Here is a 20,784-nt window from a genome sequence, read left to right on the forward strand (position 1 = left end):
GCCCCGCCCCGTGGCCCCGCCCCGTGGCCCCGCCCCGTGGCCCCGCCCGCACGCAGAGGCAGGTCCCCAGCCTCCCAGCGGATGGCTGCTCCCGGGAGGCGGCTTCCTGACTCCGTCTGGGTCCTCCGCCAGACTTTGTCCCCGGCACGTGTAGGTGAGACTGCTTGTTCGTTGCTTTTTCTTTCTTTCTTTTTTTTTTTTATTTCGATGCCATTGTGGGGACCAGAGGAAGGGAAGCAGACAAAAAGCGGGCGTGTGCTCTCTCACGAAAAATTCAATCCTCAGTGCTATAGCTCTCGTGGTTAATTAAAGATGAAATCTCCAGGGCATCTGGGGAAAGAGAGGCTGCAGCTCGGGAGCCCTGCTGCGCCCGCCTGCCTCCGACGTCCATGGATGCTCTGGCTCCAGTGGCTGTGGACCTCTGCTGGGAAGGAAAGGGGCAGGATTAGCCGCGGGGGAAGAAATCTGGCCTCCAGATCCTTTCACCCTTTGGAAGAGACCCCGAGGAGGGGGTGCGGGGAGGGAGTGAAGGGTGCCGTTGCAGTAATCCACAGAACCAAGATACTAAATGATTTTAAAAAATAAACTAGAACCCACCTCCAACTCGTCTCCCTTTCCCCGCCCAGCAATGAACAGAAGAGGCAACATTTACCAGGTTTGAGATCTAATCCATTTCAGCCGGGCAGCATAAATTGATGAGTCTGCGTGCTGCCTGCAAGATGTGTGTGTGAGATCCTATCCTCCAGTTCATTCCTCAGGGAAGCGAGCATCCTGAGGATGGGGGAAATTTCTTACCGGCGGTTTGATACCCAGTAACGGTGAGTTATTATTATTCAGATCCTTCTCCGTATCGTCTAGCTTCATGCTGTCAACCCACCAGAGTGAGCTTATACCTGGACTGGCCTAGTGAGACGTGGCCTAAGAATTTGGCAGATCTAGGGGATGTGTGTGGTGCTGTGGTCTTCACAATCCAGGCAACATGCTATTTCTAAGTCTGCAGTCAGAGTACTGTATTTTCCCCCGCAAGGTATTGAGATGTTGTAAAAGCAAACAAATGCCATCATTCTTTTGTTGGGCCCACCCATCAGCTGGTTATTCACAAAGCTAATTAGAAATGGGGTTTGTTGAAAGTGGAATCAGATATCACTTCCTCTCTGGCCCTCCATCCCCCTGCCCTTCTCTGACCTCCTTTAAGAAATACTTGCCCATCTGTCTTTGCAGATGACAGCTTCCAATCTACACTCATTAAAGAAGGGAAGAAATCTCTTTATCCTCCCATTTGCTAGATAGTGATTTGATTCCAGTGACAAAGTATTTTTCTTAAACAGGAAGAGAAACAGTGAGTCAATTCTGAGGGCTTTCCTATTCCAGAAAATTCCATGCTTTCTTTCTTGGGAGCAAAGAGCACCTTAAATTTCTTTTAAAGATAATTTTATCAAAGATATAATTTAATGTGGTTTGAGACATGGTTTGGACCTGTGGATTCACAGAGCTCTGGCTGCCCAGGTGGGTCAGTGTGTGCCTGACTGTGCTGCACCTTTGCTCGGCAGTTGGGCTGGGGGTGGGGAATTGAGGGATTCTGCAGTCCTCCAGTGAGAAGGTGACTGCACTAGCTTTAAGCCAGTTTTGCCTCTTGAGGATGACAAGGAGCCATTCCTTGGGTGCAAGGAAGTTGCAGTCTGAACAGTCAGAAAGCTCTATTTTCACAGTCCAAAGAGAATCAGTGATTACGAGAGATGTGGGGTCTCTTTTGAGAGATCCTCTGTTAAAATGAGGCCTCTGTAAAGGGCCTGTGCTCTTTGCCGCTGCCTCTCACTTCACTGAGGGTTTGAAAGTCTGATTAACCCCAAAAGGCCTGGAAGTACAGAAACAGCTGCCTCTTGGAGGCTCTTTGCTTCCAGATTTTAATTCTGGCTCCTGTGTGAGCCATCTCCTCTGTGGGCATCTATGCCAGCCTCCACTGACATTCCTTTGGCCAAATCGAATGCTGCCCTGTGCTCTGCATCACTGCCCCCTTTGTCCTAGGGAAAAAGGCATCTCCAGGGCCATGATCCTTCCACACTCCCCCTCTGTCATACCCTATTAGCATTGGCTATTGACTCCCTTCATCTTCTGAGATGCTCATGCATCTTTCCACCCCTGTTCCCCCCCCCCCCCCCCCCCCCCCCCCCCCCCCCCCCCCCCCCGCCTCTCCCGTCTGCCTGATAACTTCCTTTTCTCCTGCCTCAAAGCAGCTGCTGGCTCCTACTGACTGAGGCCTGTGAGACTCTCAGCATTCAGAGAATCTCGGTGCTAAAAGAATGTCAATGAGGCATCTCGTCACTTCCCACCTAGAAGAAAGAGCAGGCCTGAACCAACTCACCTAAATAAGATTCTTAACCAGCTTTTTCTTAACCAGTATTTTGCCAATATTTATTGAGTATCTGCCACATGCTGGGTACTGTTTAGGTGTGAATCATATGGTATGGGGGACAGTACAGTTAGGTGTCCTGGCCTTTGGAGAGCTTTTTTTTTTTTTTTTTACTGTTTATTTATTTATTCATTTGAGAGAGAGAGAGAGACCAAGAGAGAGTGTGAGTGGGGGAGGAGCAGAGAGAGAGGAAGACAGAGAATCCCAAGCAGGCTCTGAGCTGTCAACACAGAGCTCGATGCGAGGCTTGAACTCACAAGTTGTGAGATTGTGACCTGAGCCAAAACCGAGAGTTGGATGCTCAACAGACTAAGCCACCCAGGCGCCCCTTGCCTTTGTAGAGTTTTTATTCTAGTAAATATGTGTGACGGCAGTGGGAATGGAAGGGTAGAAGGGGTATATGTGTCATGGGAGGTAGGACAATAAACAAATAAAAGATTAGATAGTGAAAATCCAGTTTTACAGCTCTTCCCAGTAAGATGTGCAAGCTCCTTGTAACCCACTACTGTCACTAACAGGAACTCTTTCCTCTGTAGACAGTCAGATGCCTCTGGATGATGAACCAGCCACAGTGTGAAGGCTTTTCAGGACAGGTAGGTTGAGCAATGACAAGAGAAATACTGCTCCCAGGACCATAAAGGAACAGGGTATAATCTAACTCACAGCCAGTTTGCAGCAACTGGCAAGAAGTTGGGAGGTTGGCAGGTCCTGTCGCCTCATTGTTCCCATCACTTGTCATCAGTCTGAGCTAAATTCCCTTCCACCTTTACATTGGTGCGGCTGTCTTGGCAGGGGCCAGTGGTAATTTTCAGTGGTAAAATAGTTAACATTTGTTTTTCCTAGCCGGCCTATTGCATCTCACGGTGGTAAAACCACAATGCTACTGGCAGAGTATGGAGACTCCAGACAGGTGATAAGTGGCCCTTTGGGTGACAGATACAGGAATCAGAGAAGAATTGAAAGAGCAGTAAGGCTGGAGCAAGGCACAGTTCACTGCAGTAATAGTAGAAATTAACTTGAAAATGATCATGCTCTACCCTTCCAGCCCCAGTTCAGGTTCCTTGGAAGAGGGAGATGTGTCCATATGGGAAAGGTACAATAAAACAACTCCTGGGGGGTGGGGAATAAAAGAAAACCAACCAAACAAACAAAACAAACAAATAAAACTCCTGATTGTTCTTAAATCAATGGCACAGGGCACCCTGATTTGGAAACTGTATAAACCAAAGGTGGCAGAATAGCAGACCATTTATGTTCTGTTTTGGTTATTTGTGTGGTAATTTATTTAAATTTGGACTAATCATGACAATAAAATCAGGAACTTTCACACGAAATTCCAGACAACCCATACCAAATGGGCCTGCATCTCTCTGTGAAAGCACTTGGTTGAATAGTGGGCTTGGTGGGTTGAAGAGAGGGATACGATAACTTCCTGTTTCAGACAAGACCTGAACTCTTATGCTTACCATAGCCCCCACCACTCCTTATTGTAGCCAGATGTTTAACCTTGTTGTCATTGCCATTTATTAGCTTTTTCCAGCCATAATTCATCCATGTGAGTTACTTTCCTTCCTGCAATTAATTGCACATAAGGGCAGAGGCTTCAAAGCTTCCTGGTTTCTCCCCCCCAAGTTCTGCAGGGTATCTGGATGGGTTTGGAGAAGGCACTGGATCACGTTTGCTCCCGTGACCATCTGGGAGCAGAGAACTGTGAGCAGACTCCAGGAAATTATGCCTAATAGTGAGAGGTCCTTGAACCAGCAGTGGAACACCACTCTGGAGGTGTGTGTTTTGAGCAGGGCTGGGGGCAATTAGTGACTGAGTGATTGGAGGGGGACTGGCCAGCAGGAAGCAAGAACTAGAGTCCTTTGTGATGACTCAGCCCTACAAAGGCCTTATAGCTCGATAGGGATGCTCATTTTGTGGTGTTGTGAGTCTTTGGGCTTTTACTGAATGCCTAAGAGCTGTTGGTTTTCTTTTAATAAAACTGCTTTGGGGACACTGTTGGCTAGCTTACTAAAGCAGAGAACACTATCTGTCTTAGTCTGTCCAAGCTGCTATAATAAAAATACCATATACTGGGTGGTTTAAATAACAAATATATTTTTCTCATAATTCTGGATGCTGGAAAATCCAAGATCAAGGTACCAGCAGATCCAGTGTCTGGTAAGAGCCTGATTCCTAGATGGCCATTTTGTTGCTGTGTCTTCACAGAGTAGAAAGAGCAAGAGAGTTCTCTGAGGTCTGTTGTATAAGCACACCGATCTCATTTGTGAAGGCTCTACACTCATAACCTAATCACCCCCCAAAGACCCCTACCTCCTCATACTGTCACTTTGGGGGTTAAGATTTCAACACATGAGTTTTGGAGGGCTACAAACATTCAGTCCATAATAGTATATAGTAGTAATATAGTAGTATATGGACTTCTAGTGGGTTTTTGGTGGGGCTGAGCCAACATCAATGTGACATCCTTTGTACTCGACGGCTGAGTTGGTTTTTTTTTTTTTTTTTTTTTTTGAGGGGGGTGTAGGGACAGAGGGAGAGAGAGGGAGAGAGGGAGAGAGAGAGAGAGAGAGAGAGAGAGAGAGAGAGAGAGAGAGAGAATCATAAGCAGGTTCCATGCCCAGCACAGAGCCTGATGTGGGGTTCAGTTTCACAACTGAATGAGATCATGACCTGAACCAAAATCAAGAGTTGGACACCTAATGGACTGAGCTAAGCTTTAGAATTTCTGGCCCACCCGGGAAAATAAAAACTGCTTAAACCAGCCATTACCAGGTATGATGTCATTTTATGCTCTAACTTTGAAATGTATATCAAGATCTGCCTATGCATCAGGGCTGACAAATTAGAACACAGCAAAGAGATTAAGACATAGAATAACTTCTTGGACAATCCTAGTATATTAGGTAGGAGTTTTGTATAGCTGCCTTAAGAGACCAAAATAATCCTGGATTAAAACACGGAAAATACTTTTCTCTCATATTACAACCCAGAGGAAGAGAGTTTATGGCTGTCCCAGCGACTTTGATTCTTTCCATCTCAGTCCACTGTCATCCTTAAGGGGTTGCTTTTGTCTGCATGGCTGAAAATGGCTCATCAAGTTCACATTCCAGCTCTCAAGAAGGTGAAAAGAGGAAGGAGAGGGCCACGCAGGGAAGTTGCACACATCACATCTAATCACATCTTTCGGCCAGAGACTAGTCCTACGACCACACCTAGCCTCAAGGGATGCTGGGACATGTTATCTTTAGGAGGGAAGTAATGCGACCAGCTGAAACTTCCATTATTGGAGGAGAAAGTGGATACAGGAGAACCACTTATCAACTGAACCATAACGGGGCTTATTAAGCACAGAGGAACTGTTTAATGTCTCTTTATTAAACTTTTCTTCAGCCTCAGTTTTTGACAAAATCAGGCTAATCTTTAATTGCTACCACTTCAGACTGCCACTCCCAACCCAAATCCTTAATCCAGTCACTTAAAATTTTTTTATTGAACACCTTTCGATGGCCTACTTATACAATACCATTTCCTAGAGCCTATAGTCCAGTAGAGGAGATAAACAATAAACAAGTAAAATAACAAGTAAAAGTTACAGATGTTGATAAGTCTTGTACATGAAATAGGCTGTTGTGAGAAAGAATAATGAATAGCAGGATGGGAGCCTAGTTGAAGGTTTGGTGTTGGGAAAGCTTTGGAGGAGGTGACAAGTGAACTGAGACTTGGGAGATAGAATGATGGTGGCCATGTGACACGACGAGATTGGAGCAGATACCAGGCGAGGCACACAGTATTTAAGGCCTCAGGTGCTCCTGAGGAATACATAGGCAGCCGAAGTGATTGTAGTATAGGAGGTATGTATGAAGGAGGTGGTATATTGCATAGGATGGCAGGGTGGGGAGGGGCCACATCACACAAGTCCTTAGGCCACCAGAAAAAGTTTGGATCTTATTTTATACCCATGAGAAATCACTGGAGGTTTTAAGCAAAGAACAGCATGATTTTATTTGTTTTCAAAAGATATTTCTTACTGCTGAGTGGACATTGATTGGAAAACAGCAGGAGTACGAGCCAGAAGACAAGAAGCATTTTTTAGAACCACAGATGAGAAAGGATGGCCCCTTAGACAAGAATGGTAGCAATAGAGATGGGGAAAAGTGATGGATGAATTTAAGAATGCTCTGGAGAATTTCCATCAAGAGTGACTTAAAACCAGTTATTTTATGCATACGAGTCTAAGCATGCTCTTTAAAACCTAGTTTTCCCTTGGGATGACTGAGAATCCAGAGTTAGCGGTTGATTGAGGTTAATATCCTGCTGTACTATATCTGTTAATCATTGGACTGTGCCATAAGTGGAGAATATGCAAGGCCTGCCTTCCAGAGAAAAGAGCAAAACCCTGTCTCTCCTCTGAATTCTATTGATTATGAAGCCTTGGAAACAGGGGAAATGTGTTTCACTCTCTCTTTTATGGAATCTAGAAGGAAGGAGAAATGTTCAGAACCTGCTTCTCAGATCAAATATTAATGGAATAAAAATGATATTAACCACATAATAAAGTGGACAAAAATGGGGAAGATAACTAAACCTTCCTTTCTTAACAGTTATATCCTATTTCTGAATAGGCATTTTCCTTTCTGCTCTGTCCTATCAGATCAAAAGGACATAGTGTCTACTACGTGTCCAGTCACAGGGTCATGGGAGGTGAAGAAGTATAAGACAGTTCCTGATTTCTAAAATTTTATAATCTCCCTGGGAAGATCAATGAAAACTAATGAGGTCATTCATACTCAATACAAGATGATATGAAATGCTACATAATTAAGCACTGAGAGAGCATAGTACCAATAGCGAGGCTACTGAAATACAGAGTAGGAGAAGGCAAAAGAAAGGGATTAGAAACTAACATTAGTGAAGTATCAATCCATCCTAGGCATTTGACCCTTGAACACTTAGTCCATTGTCCCCACTGTTCTGCAACAACAGGACTGGGGTGGGGAGAGACGGGTGTGCTGGGGTAGTCACAGAAGGGGACACCAGTGATTGAGTCTGTCTTGCCCCAGGCTTGAAAGGGGTGGAGGAAAGTGAAGATGGTGTTAAAAGCAACATAAGTAGATATGTCAACTAGTCATGCTGTGGGGAAGGGGCAAAATTGCTACTGAATCCAAAGGTGGGGCATGAATTGGAGAACCTCAAACACCAAGCAGACCCTTTAGATATATTTTAGTCCAGAATGGCAAGATAGTGATGATCACTGGACAACATAAAAATGATATTTTGTTCTGTTAATTACCACTTAAAATGGTTGATGAAGAATTCTGGAATGAGAGGCTGAAAAACCAGCTTGGAGGAAGTAGTAAGAGAGCTGTGCTCCAGCGTGGGGTGGGGTGGGGGAGTAGAGATTCAAAGGGAGAGATGAACAAAGAGATTTCCTGGGAATGATTGGCAGGACTTAGAGACAGATTACTATTAGAGACGTGGGAATATATCCCTAATATTCGAAATGGACTCATCAAAGACAACTCTAGGGGTTTAAGTATAGAATCTTGGGTAAATGTTGGCAGGCAGCATGGCCCAATGAATAGAACATGGGCTTTGAAACTAGCAAACCTGAGTTCAAGTCCCAGCCTCATCACCATGTCACCTTGAGCAAATTACTCCTCTAAATGGGGATAATAATCATACCTATTAAAAAAAATAGTACGTACTTGATTGGTTTGCTGTAACAATTAAACAATATGATTACACCAAGGAGTTCTGGTTTTTACTGATTTTAAGTCCAAATGTCCTCACTTGTAAAACAGCATTTGTTTTTATAAGATTGTTGTGCCTGAGACAATTGTATAATATCTGGCACATAGTATTGTCCAAAAATTATTAAAATATAATTAAATAGGAAAATGCATATATAAGCAATTAACACAGAACCTAACAAATTATACAGTCAGTAAATGTTATCTTTTATGGATAGGAACAGCGTAAATGTTGTAAGGTTTCCTTCTTCATCCCTTTCTCCTTTCCCTTCTCTGTTTTCCTATCCTCTTGGTAATCTAAGAGGTTAAGTCTGCTAGAAATAAAAATGATGAGTTTGGTTTGAACATGCCCAGCCAGACATGGCAAGATATTTAAGTGGAGAATATCTAGATGATATATTAATTCTATATAATTAATTCTATATTTGGGCATTCTTGGCATAGAGGTATCGATAGTCAGGAAGGCTGCATATTTCAACAGGAAGAAGAAAATGTGCTGTTGAGAATAGAGGGCAGTCAGTTGAGAATTGAGTCTCAAAAGCACTGGCTATTACAGTTGAAGGAGACAAATAAGGGAGTAGAGGCAGACTGAGGGCATGAAAAGTAGCAAGAGAATGACGGGAGAAAGTCAAAGGAAGGGGGCGCCTCAGTTGGCTAAGCAGCTGACTCTTGATTTCGGCTCAGGTCATGATTCATGAGTTAAAGCCCCGTATTGAACTGTGAGCTCAGAGCCTGCTTCAGATCCTCTAGCTCTCTCTCTCTGCCTGTCTCCCACTTGTGCTCTCTCTCTCTCTCTCAAAAATAAATAAACATTAAAAAAAGGAAAGAAAGAGAGTCAAAGGAGGTAAGGGAAGGTTCAAGAATGACTTGTAAATAAGAAGAATCAGATGGTAAAATGATCACTGCGGTCACACTGGTGACTTTCAAGACTGTATTCCACCTAGAAGAGAGTGGCTCTATCACCAAAGGCAAGAGGAATGAGGTTGAGATAGCAAAAAGTGAAAAACACAAATCAAACCAAGAAAGCAGAAATACAAACTCATCAGCTGTCTACTGCAACCACCACTAACACTTGACTTCTAAATCTTGGTTGGGAAATTCTGGGCTTTGAAGTTATGCAAAGGCTTATATTCAAGTTATCACACTTCTTTATATAATGGTGAGCTTGTTGAGATGTGGAAATGAAGTAACGTGTAAAAAACTTACCTTACAGCCTGGCACATAAGGCTTGGTAAATGCTCATTTCCTGGCCTGTTCCTTATCTCTCCAAATGACTTACCTGTTTGTGTGTGTGTGTGTGTGTGTGTGTGTGTGTGTGTGTGTGTGTGTGTGTGTTGGAAAGGAGTTTGGGAGTAGGGAGAAAAAGATGGTAAAGGGAACAGGACATTGGGAGGAAAACTGGTAATGAGTGACTATAGATTATTTGACGAAGAAGCTTAGTTGTGAAAGGGAGAAACAGGACATCATATAGAATAAGTGGCAAAGTGAAACCAGTTTTTCTAGGCAGGGAATTCTGGGATTGTTTGTAGTTAAAACGGAACCAGTGAAGGGGAGAAGTTGGAAGTATTAGAGAGGGAGAAAATCAAGGATGTGGAAGAGGTAGGATCAAGAGTACAGTTGAGGGGCGCCTGATTGGCTCAGTCAGAAAAGCATGTGACTCTTGGTCTTGGGGTCGTGAGTTTGAGCCCCATATTGGGTACAGAGATTGCTGAAAAAATAAATAAACTTTAAAAAAAAGTACAGTTAAAGTAGTCAAGAAGAAAATCTGCTCCCAGATCACTCACTCTGGGGGAAACGAGACACTGTTGTGAGGAGACTCATACAGCCCATGGAGAGGCCCAGGAGGAACTGAGTCAGCACCATGTGAGTGTGCCATCTTGGAAGCAGATCCTCTAATCCCATCCAAGCCTTCAGATGACTGCTGCCCTGCCATCTTCAGAGACCTTGAGACAGAACCATCCACCTAAGGCACTCTCACATTTCTGACCCACAAAAGCTATTCACGGGAGAGCCACAAAGTTATTAAGAGAATTAAATTGGCAGAATACTAAAGGGTTCAGAGACTGTCCAAAAGAAAAAAAGGCCTTTGGATCCCCAAATTCTTTAGGTAGAAAGCAGACTAAGAAGCCTACCCACCACTCAGCTGAGACACTCCCAGATTCCCGACACACAGAACTGTGTAGGGTATAACACGGTTGTTTTTTTAAATCTCTAAATTTGGGGTAATTTGTTACATGACGATCGATAACTAGTATACTTTGCTCTGAGACACATCTGATCAAATGAGATCAGCAAGCAAATAGAATTAAAAGGTTCCCACAAATTTAGGAAAAACCTTGATAACAAGTAATCACCAGAAATAGTTTTAAACCTGTTTGATCAACAACTGCCTATGTGAATATGCTTTTGGATATTCCCAAAAAGCATGGTCCACCCATCAGTGAAAGCCCCAGTCGGCCAGTCAGGGGCAGATTCACTAACCTCACTGACTTTTAGAAACAAGATACTGACTCTAACGGGCTGGTTTCCAAAAGCATCACTACTGAGGGAAGTTGTTGTTGATCAATTGAACAGCTTTACAACTCGTTCTGATGGCTACTTTTTACCACAGCTACAAAGTCATCTTTTCCTAAGTTGGTGGAACCATTTAGTACTCTCAAGCTCCAAGCATGCATTTATTTTGCCCTACCACATCCCCCTAGGTGCCACCCTCTCAACAATGAGAGAGAACAAGTTGAACAAGAAAAATGGGGTTTGCAAGTTGGCCTTCTCTCCTCTAGTCTTTGGAATTCCTATCTCCCTCTAAACATGCTCCTACATCTTAAAAGAAGAGGAAAGGGGTATAGAAGTGAACCAAAATGGCGAAGCACCTTCTTCCCGCTCTGGGGAAGCTTTGGTCCTTAGAAGATACCTTTCCTCAGCCTGAGATGTGCTTGAGGGCTCCACCCCTACTTTAAAAACTCCCACTGTGTAGAAGGGTCAGGGAAGGCCCTTCGAAGGCTGCCTGGGAAACTACAGAGGAAAATAGAAGCTCTAAGTTGGAAAACACTGGATTATACTAGTCTCCTGTCAACCTTAAAAATAGAATATCTAGTTATTTTACCAGCAGAATGAGTTTATGCAGGAATGGCAAAGGAATTGCAACTCAGGACAAGCAAGCTATGATGAACCATAGACAAGTCCCAAGAGACAAAGGGAAGGTCCGCTTTTACTAGGTTTTAGGAGGAAATTGGGGAGGGCTGTTTTGAACAAGTTCATTGAAGAACAAGAGTTCAAGGCTGTGGCAGTTTCTCATTGGCTGCAAGCAGTGGTTAGTGAATTGTTGCTGGGGCAGAAAAAGATCCGCCTTCCTTTTCATAAAAGCAGGAAATAAAATTCCAAGTGAAAAATGGCCTTAAGGTAATTGTCCAGCTAGGGCGCCTGGGTGGTTCAGTTGGTTAAGTGTCTGACCTCAGCTCAGGTCATGATCTCCCAGTTTGTGGGTTCGAGCCCCACATTGGGCTCCATGCTGACAGTTCAGGCCTGGAACCTGCTTCGGATTCTGTGTCTCTCTGTCTCTCCAAAATAAATGAACATTAAAAAAAAAAAAAAGATAGTTGTCCAGATAATTCTTAATTTTCTCTCTCTGCTGTTTGCACAGGTTGCACAGGTTGAGTGATACCTGCGTGACAGTTCTCCCGTCAGGGCTTCTGGACTCCATTTTAAATGAAGTTTCTTTTATTTATTTTTATACTCTCAAGCTCTGAGATTTGTACGTTAGGGTAAATATAAAGTGTTGTGCTCAGAGGTCACCCACATCCTAGAATTACCTTGGTATTGATGGGGTTTGAAGTGTTGGGGTTCCAAGCTGATGACCAAGAAAAAATTCTTGAGACGTCTTCGGTGCAAAAAGGTAGTTTTATTAAAGCACCAGGACGGGACCCGTGGGCAGAAAGAGCTGCCCCAGGATTGTGAGGAGTGACTGACTATACGCTTCGGAGTTGGGGGACATAAAGGCAAGGGAAGTTACACCTGTGGGCCTTCCAAAGGCAAGGGCATATGCCAAAAGAAGACTCACAGGATTCTGGAGGCCTGGCTGTTGTCAGGCTAAGGTTGTGTTTCCCTCTAGCAAAGCGTTAACATTAAGACAGTTAGGAGTTCTTGAAAGAAATGTTATATTCTGCTTGCACTGAGTCTTTGTCTATGGGCTGCAGGTTATAAGGAAATTTAATTTTATCTACCATTTCCTTCTGCCTTTGTTTCACACATCAGCATGACTTACCGAGCATCAGTTTTACTAGAGGAGTTGCACCAGGGAAAACATTTTTATATTAAATACAGACTCTTAGAAAGTAGAATTCAAAATTCACAAACATTTTTATTTTTTATTTATTTTTTTTCAAAGTTTATTTCTGACAGAGAGAGAGAGAGCGAGCTAGGGAGGGGCAGAGAGAGAGGGAGACACAGAATCCGAAGCAGGCTCCAGGCTCTGAACTGTCAGCACAGAGCCCGACGCGGGGCTCGAACTCACGAACCGTGAGATCATGACCTGGGCTGAAGTGGGACACTTAACCAACTGAGCCACCCAGGCGCCCCCACAAACATTTTTAATAACAAACCTCTAGCCTTAGGGAAAGCTACAGCCTAACCTTCCAGACCTTTCTGGCTGGATGTCTACTCTCTTCTGCACTGGGGCTACTTTGGTAGGAGAGCACTGTTTGAGCTTCTTGATACCATTAAGGCAAACATAAAAACTCCTTAAGGTAATGTCAATATTCTAGTGATTGTGTTCTTTGTCTTCTAGATATATTTCAGGAAGCCTTTGTGTCCTGGATCTCTCTGTTCTTAGGTGTGTAATCTAAGATGTCTTTCAGTCCGGCCACTTGCATGTGTAAGATTGTGAAGATAATGAAGCTCTTTCTGTTTAAACAGCCTCCCCTTCCCCAGGCAAAGTCAGGCTGTGAGGACTTCCCATAATGTTCCACTTACACCTGTGGGCATCTTCAGTTCTGTCACTTAGCACCTTCTTTGTCCCAGTCCCTGGGCAATGTGTTCCAGATACCTGCAAGGTGATTAGGACTAAGTACCTGCAATCCAGTGGAGAGACTGAGAAGAAAATTAACAACTGGAGGACAAAGGAGAACCTGGGCGAGAGGGCAGTAAGCCAGAGCTACTTGCTGGGAAGGTAGTTCAGCCTTTCAGGGGGAAAAGTCGTTCCATTGGTCTTAAGATGCATCCAAATTTTAGAAACATTAAGATGAGGAAAAAAATGTGTGTTTTGGCATTTGAAGAAATATGATATAGAGTCGGTCTTGTAACATGATAATATCAAAGATGCATAATTTTTATACAGGAGCTTTGCTTCAATTTGAGTAGCGCTTAGAGCCTAGGTAGATTTTTTGTTCTGTTATTTTTGCCCTCCTGGCAGAGCCAGCCCACTAAACGTTAGGACCATTTAATACAAATGAGAGGAGAAGCCTTATTACTGAGCATAAAGAGAAACCAAGGAGTGTGCATGTGGGATTGAAAGAGAGGAAAAACTCAGAGACCACTGAAAGAAAATGAAGACTTGGAAACTGAGAACAAAAATAACAGAAAACTGGCAATCTGGAGTCCTAGAGAGTGGCCAGTGTCCAGGATCCTGGGGTGGCAGGGTTATGAGTAGAATCTAACAATTCTCAATGAGTTGTTTGTGAACCGGGGAATTTGCTAAATAGTTTTTACCAAGTATAAACAGGTATTTATTTGGTAAGTAGTTTAGAAATTTTTCATATTAATAGAAGTTGTTGTTGTAGTCAGATATTTTCCCAGTATAATTACCAATCATATTGGATAACAACAAGGCTGTTTGCCTCCTCTACCCAGTTTAAAACTGGGTTTGTTAAAAGTGCACGTGAGGGGGGCACCTGGGTGGCTCAGTTGGTTAAACATCTGACTCTTGATTTGGGCTCAGGTCATGATCTCACAGTTGGTGAATTCAAGCCCCACATCAGGCTCTGTGCTGTTAGTTCAGAGCTTCCTTGGGATTCTCTCTCCTCTCTCTGCTCCTCCCCTGCTCTCTCTCTCTCTCTCTCTCTCTCTCTCTCTCTCTCTCAAAAATAAATAAATAAACTTAAAAATTTTGGGGGGCACCTGGATTGCTCAGCCAGTTAAGCTTCTGGCTTTGGCTCAGGTCATGATCTTGTGGTCCGTGAATTCGAGCCCCGCATCAGGCTCTGGGCTGACAGCTCAGAGCCTGGAGCCTGCTTTGGATTCTGTGTCTTCCTCTCTCTCTCTGCCCCTCCCTGTTTGCACTCTGTCTCCCTCTTTCTCTCTCAAAAATAAACGTTAAAAAAATGAAAGTGCATATGAGTATTCTGGTTAGTAAAGGAAGAAGAAATAAGATAAATGGAATACCACTATTTTGTAACTCCTGATGAATTGATAGGTCTATCCAGTAATCATCAATGGGTACCAATTTCACAAGAAATGGCCAAATTGCCATTAGGTGCCTTCACATGGTAGTAGTACAAAATGCCCTCTATAACACTGTCTGGCCAAAACAACCAGCCAGAAACATTCTAACATGAATCTGATCAAGCGTATCTAGCTACCAATTTAGAGGAAATACATGGTTCAGAGGAACACCCTACAGGAATGAGATTAGCAAAATCTAGGTCATGGCAATCTGCAGGATAAATGACCCGCCTTCTTTAACAAGGAAATGGAAAAGGAAAAAATTGGAGGGTGAGCATACAGACCTGCACTGTCCAACAGAGTAGTCAGTAGCCACATGTGGCTATTTTTAAATTGGTGAGAATTCAATTAAAAAAAAAAAAGCAATTCCCCAGTTTATGAGTATCATTTCTAGTGCAATGCAGAAATTCTAATGGGCAGCATTGCTATAGACAAACAATTATAGGATCTGTGTGCATTGCATAGACCTTATTCGGATCCCAATTCTAGAAAATAGACTTTAAATTGTTAAACAGAGAAATTTTAAGTGACTGGATATTTGATGACATTAAAGAATTGTTTTTATTTTTTAAATATTTAAATACTTTTTATTTATTTATTTATTTATTTATTTATTTATTTATTTATTTAGAGTGGGGGGAGGGACAGTGAGAGAGGGAGACAGAATCCTAAGCAGGCTCCACTCTGTCAGCACAGAGTCTAACGCAGGGCTCAGTCCCACTAACTGTGAGATCATGACCTGAGCAGGAATCAAGAGTTGGATGCTCAATCGACTGAGCTACCCAGCTTCCTCAAGAATCGTTTTTAAAAAATGAGGTGTGATGGGGTGCCTCGGTGGCTCAGCTGGTTAAGCGTCTAACTCTTGATTTTGGCTCAGGTCATGATCCCACAGGTTCATGAATCTGGGATGAAGCTCTGGGCTGTCAGTGCAGAGCCTGCTTGGGATTCTTTCTCTCCTGTCTCTCTGCCCTTTCCACTGTGTGTGCTTTCTCTCTCAAAATAAATAAACTCTACAAAGAAGCTCTTTTTAAGAAATGAGGTGTGATGATGATATTGTGGCTTTTTTTTTTTTTTAAGAGAGAGAGAAAGCATGCATGCGTGCAAACGCAGGAGAAGCAGAGAGAGAACATTAAGCAGGCTCCAGGCTCAGTGCAGAACCTGACTCGGGGCTTGATCCCATGAGCCTGGGATCATGACCTGAGCTGAAATCAAGAGTCAGACACTCAACCGACTGAGCCACCCAGGTACCCCTGTGGTCATCTTTTTTTTAAAAAAAGAGTCCTTGTATGTAAGAGGTACATACTGAAATAGTTAGATAAAATGGTGTCTGAGATTTTCTTTTAAATAAATTGGCTATGAATATTTTGATTACTGTTGAAACTGGGTGAAAGGGACAATGAAATTTATTAAAATTGTTCTCACTTTTGTACAGGTTTGCCTCTTTCTAGAATAAAAAGTTTCTCCATTTACATATGTTTGAAACTGTTCATAATGACATATTTTTGAGTTCCTGTTTTTGTTTGTTGTTGTTGTTTCAAAAAGCATATGAGCACCTAGCTGCCTCAATATGACTAACTGGGAATTTGCTAATTTCCCCCTCTTTAGTAGCAGCACTGAAAACATTTCTCTCCTCTTAATGGTTCAGTGTACCCAAAACACAGGCCAATCAGTGTCTTCTTTAAAAGGTGTTATATAGACTTTCCTCTGTCTCTACCTCTCTTTACCTGGACAGAAAGAGGAGAGAGAATCTTAAAAGTGGAAAAGTGTACATCTTCTCTACTGGTCTCGCAGAATGTGATAGGACAGATATCAGGAATTTTCTGGGATCTTGGCCAACAAGAAGCCAGGAGATAGGTGCCCTTAGAATAACACCATGGTAGACATGGTTGGTGATGTTGTGCTGTCTTTGGGGAGCTTACTGAAAGTTGCTTTCATCCATTTGAGTGTAGTTGTAACGCAGGTCTCGGCATCCAGAAGCCTGTTTGGTGGGAGTGACAATAGTTTTTAACTCCCATTTATCTATAGGGCTTCCTCACCCAACTTCCTTTTACTCAGCATCTGGCTAAACTGAGGAGTTTTGCATGACATTACGAGGTTGTGTAAATGACAACGTATTATTGCAACACACATACAATTTTATTCACGGGAATCCAATTTCGTGAGAGTATTTCTGCAGCACTCCCAAAATACAGTGTTATGAGACGCAAAGGGAGGAGGGGCTTCTGCCAAGTTGAGAATCATTTCCCAGACCCCTTTCCATCTCACCCTACTTGCTTCCTGTTGATGGCTTCGCTTTTCTATTTTATGTGGAACTTATTGGTGGAACATCTTTGCATAGCCCCATCCAGGAAGAAGCTCTGTGATGTGTGGGTCGTGAGTTTGCTCAAGCAAGTCAGACTCTTCACAAGGAATAATAGCGAGACGTGAGGACTGGGATGGAAGAGCTGGCACCAGTAGAAGTCCAGGGACAGCTCCCAAGTCCCCACCAGGGCTCTCTGAGGAAGGCCATGGCCGCTGCCCTCGCCCTGGATGGGGAATCCACAATGGGCCGCCGGAGAAAGAAGAGGAAAGAGTCCCGCCCAGAATCTATCATCATCTACCGGTCAGAAAATGAGAAACTGGATGAGGAGCCTGGGGAATCAGAAGGTGGAGACCGACCTAAAGAAGAGGAGGGGGATGATTTCCTAGACTATCCTGCAGATGATGGTAAGTCTCTGGGGCCACTTACTTAAAGCCACAGGAAGGAATGAGGATTCTCCAGAAGACAGACAGGGATTCCCTCAATGACCTATTTCTTCTTGTTGATACAGTTCTTCTCACAATGTTGCAGTCTTCATTCAACAAAGGGACAGTATTTATTAAGCATTTACTATGTTCTCTTCTCAGTGATATGGAGACCTCTGTCCTTTCTGAACTCCTAGTGTAATAGAAGAGACTGACTTATACACAGAAATTAGTAACACAAGGAGATTATGCTAATTATTTAATACACGTAAGATAAAGAAGCTGATAGTTGACTTTTACAAGAATCGGGAAAATGCAAATTATAACAGCAAGAAGTTATGATATCCCTTTACACATAAGTTGGCCAAAAGTTGGGTAAAATATGATAACATCAATCTGAGAAAATGGATATACTCTCATATACCTCAAGGAGAAATGGAATCTGCTTTACCCACTTTGTAGGGAAGTTTATCAGTATTTATTAAATTCCAAATATGCATATCTTATCGTCTAGAAATTCTTAGTATCTACCCCATGAAACTTATGCCCATAGGCATAAGGATGCATGTATAAGAATGTCTGTTGCTGCTAATGAAGCCGTGGACTGTCCGGATTAAGCATCACCACGCAGCAATAGACAGATGAGGTACATCTATTTGTGTAGATGCTCTAATCTCTAAGACATAGGCCCACAGTGGACAAGACAAGCAATGTCCCTGCTCTCATGCAGTTTACCTCCTAGTCAAGAGAAGACAGACAGTGAACAAGTCAGTAAATAAAAGGTAATTTCAGAGAGTGATATGAGTTGCAAAGACAATCAACCATGGCAATGGTGGAGGGCATGGGGGGAGAGATTGCATGGCTGTGCAAGGGCCTCTGAGAGTGACATTTGAGCTGATATTAAGGAGCTAGCTATGAAATGGTCTTGGGCAGAGGTTGTAGAGGAGGGGGAGCGGCAGGGGCAAAGACCCTACGATGGGAGCACCACTGGCCTATTCAGAGAATGGAGCTATTTCTGTGTAGGGAGTATAGGGAACTGTGGGAGGACGGGCAGAGGTGTTTAAGAGGATTATGCTGGGCCTTGCAATCATAGTAAAGAGTTGGGGATTGGTTAAAAGTGTAAGGGGAAGTCAGTGGAGGGCTTTTAAGCAAAGGAGAGACATCATCCCATTTATATTTCTAAACAACCACTCTGGCTTCTCTATAAAGAGTGGATTATAAAGGGTAAGAGTGGAAGCTGATGAGAGACTGTCGTATCACTGCAGCCACAACGGCACTAACATAGAGGCCAGGACAGGTGATAGCGGGAGAGACAGCCAGGGAAGAGAGGCAATGTGGAACTTGTTAACGGATCAGAGGCAGGTAGCGAGAGACGGGGAAGAGTCAGCAATGACTCCACAGAGAAGTAGGTGGTGGTGTCATTTACTGAGATGCCGGAGATTGTGAAATCCTTAGGTTCTGGGGGAGCAGTACAACTCTTCTATCTGAATAGTCAGAGTCCCGGCCACTCTCCCAGGACCTGCTCTTTAGGCGGGTCCATTCGGTCCCTCTTGCAGTCAGGGCGTGAGAAGTCCTGCCCATACTCTCCCCCACCTCCACTCAGAACTACTTTCACATATGAAGGACCACAGACTTCCCTGTTTCAGTATCTCCAGCCTCACTCCAGGATGGATGGCCGAAGGATGGCCGTTTAATGGTGGTGGTGGTATGTGGGTGTGTGCATGTGAAGGGGGGGGCATTTGTGACACGGGTGGTGTATGTGTGGTGTGTGTGTGTGTGTGTGTGTGTGTGTGTGTGTGTGTGTACAGAGCTTGGGTATGAGGGCTGAGATGCCCCCAGGCATGTGAGGAAGCCTTTTCTCATGGAAGCACAGAGACAAGGCCGAGAAGGGAAGGGGAGCAGGGTGCCCATCAGTCTATACACACATGGTGCCATCTTCACACACGCTAGGAGACGTTCCCAAGCAGTATTTTCACAGCACTTATACACTAGAAATAAGATCATTCTAAAGCAGTGTCTGTGGCAAAGTCCCTCACACCTCTTCACATCACAGAGACTGTGCCAAGATTGAGGCCCAGAGAAGTGGGGAGACAACACTCTCCTGCTTCGCCGTTTTCTCAGGGCCCACCCGTGTGGAGGGAGAGTTCACTGGGGGAGTAATAAGACCAGCGGTCACCTTCCTGAGGGAGGTCCACTCAGTCCATCACTGAATCACTGACTCTAGGACTGGGCCAGGTGCTATGAAAACAGGAACTCTTGTACCCAGCCCCCATCTCAGGGGATGACACTGTGATGAAATGCCCACTCTTCTGACCTTGGCTTCACCTCCTTAATGCCCTGCAGGTATGTGGAACATGCCTTTGGACAGCCGCTATGTCACACTAACCGGGACCATTACTCGAGGGAAGAAAAAGGGCCAGATGGTGGACATCCACGTCACACTGACGGAGAAGGAGCTGCAAGAATTGACGAAGCCAAAAGGGTCATCAGGAGAAGTAACACCTGAAGACAGAAAGGCCTGCCAAATGGGAGTTGACCGTGGGCCCCACGTGGTCCTTTGGACGCTGGTTTGCCTGCCTGTAGTCTTTATCCTCTCTTTTGTTGTCTCGTTCTACTATGGCACGATCACCTGGTACAACATCTTCCTCGTGTACAACGAGGAGAGGACCTTCTGGCACAAGATCTCATGTTGCCCCTGTCTCATTCTCTTCTATCCAGTGCTCATCATGGCCATGGCCTCTTCCCTGGGCCTCTATGCTGCTGTGGTCCAGCTCTCATGGTCCTGGGGAGCATGGTGGCAAGCTGCCCGGGACATGGAGAAAGGCTTCTGTGGCTGGCTCTGCAGCAAGCTGGGCCTGGAGGACTGTTCTCCCTACAGCATCGTAGAGTTGCTTGAATCTGACAATATCTCAGGCACTCTCTCCAACAAGGACTCCGCCCAGGAAGTAGAAACTTCCACTGTCTAAACTTCCAAGAACTTATTCCCTTCTGTGGTCCCAATAGCCTATATATCATCTTCCAATTCCAGAAGATTTGGTCTTTACATTAGCCCCCTACCCCTCTCAGTTCTGGAAAATTCTAGCCCACACTCTTCTGTCCTACCATCTTGATGGTTCCAGGAGAGCAGGGAACAGAAAAGCAATTTATGCTAAAGCAATCCAGCCATGGGTGAATTCTTCTCATTCCTTGCTCTAAAATGACCATTTATCTGGGACAGGAAGCTTAGTTGTGTGTTAAGTTCAGGAGCCTGAAGAAACTGGTGCCTGGAACCCAGGGGAGTATGTGACTAAAGGTGACAGGGTGAAAAAGGAGGCTCCAGGGAGACCAAGTTCACCAAAAAGAAGTAGGATGGAGAGAAACAGGAAGCAGGGCTACCACAGTGTAGCAGGGATAGTGTAGTAAAGATCTGTGTGTATCACTTAGATTTTGATTTAGTGGCATATGATTAAAACCCTA

At 44.1% G+C, this 20,784-nt stretch overlaps 2 protein-coding genes across 8 annotated transcripts in view; one reads left to right on the forward strand and one right to left on the reverse strand.

The window, feature by feature from the left end:
• The window catches only part of PECR (peroxisomal trans-2-enoyl-CoA reductase), a 33,154-nt gene extending 33,026 nt beyond the window's left edge, over nucleotides 1–128 (reverse strand). For both annotated transcript variants that reach the window (XM_042995291.1, XM_042995290.1), the window contains exon 1: nucleotides 53–128. The gene's annotated coding sequence lies outside the window, so the exon portion shown is untranslated. The remainder of the gene's footprint in view (nucleotides 1–52) is intronic.
• Nucleotides 67–20,489, forward strand: TMEM169 (transmembrane protein 169). 6 transcript variants are annotated; one of them, XM_042995293.1, is made up of 5 exons: nucleotides 67–150; nucleotides 627–818; nucleotides 2,947–3,003; nucleotides 16,943–17,310; nucleotides 19,672–20,489. In XM_042995293.1, exons 4-5 carry the CDS (start codon nucleotides 17,040–17,042, stop codon nucleotides 20,292–20,294), a joined length of 894 nt encoding a protein of 297 aa, XP_042851227.1. In that variant the 5' UTR covers nucleotides 67–150; nucleotides 627–818; nucleotides 2,947–3,003; nucleotides 16,943–17,039; the 3' UTR covers nucleotides 20,295–20,489. The 6 variants fall into 6 exon arrangements, with proteins under 6 accessions (XP_042851227.1, XP_042851226.1, XP_042851228.1 ...); XM_042995292.1 differs by having other exon boundaries at nucleotides 69–154; XM_042995294.1 differs by having other exon boundaries at nucleotides 71–154; nucleotides 759–818.
• The last annotated feature ends 295 nt before the right edge of the window (nucleotides 20,490–20,784 follow it).

Source organism: Panthera tigris, chromosome C1 (assembly GCF_018350195.1).
Source record: "Panthera tigris isolate Pti1 chromosome C1, P.tigris_Pti1_mat1.1, whole genome shotgun sequence".
Lineage (NCBI taxonomy): Eukaryota > Metazoa > Chordata > Mammalia > Carnivora > Felidae > Panthera > Panthera tigris.

What these genes read in the sequence shown, in the direction of transcription:
- TMEM169 (XM_042995293.1), top strand. Translation starts at nt 17,040, where the DNA reads ATGGAAGAGCTGGCACCAGTAGAAGTCCAGGGACAGCTCCCAAGTCCC. An exon ending in AGACTATCCTGCAGATGATG is followed by an intron (nt 17,311 to 19,671) that starts GTAAGTCTCTGG and finishes AATGCCCTGCAG; the next exon opens with GTATGTGGAACATGCCTTTG.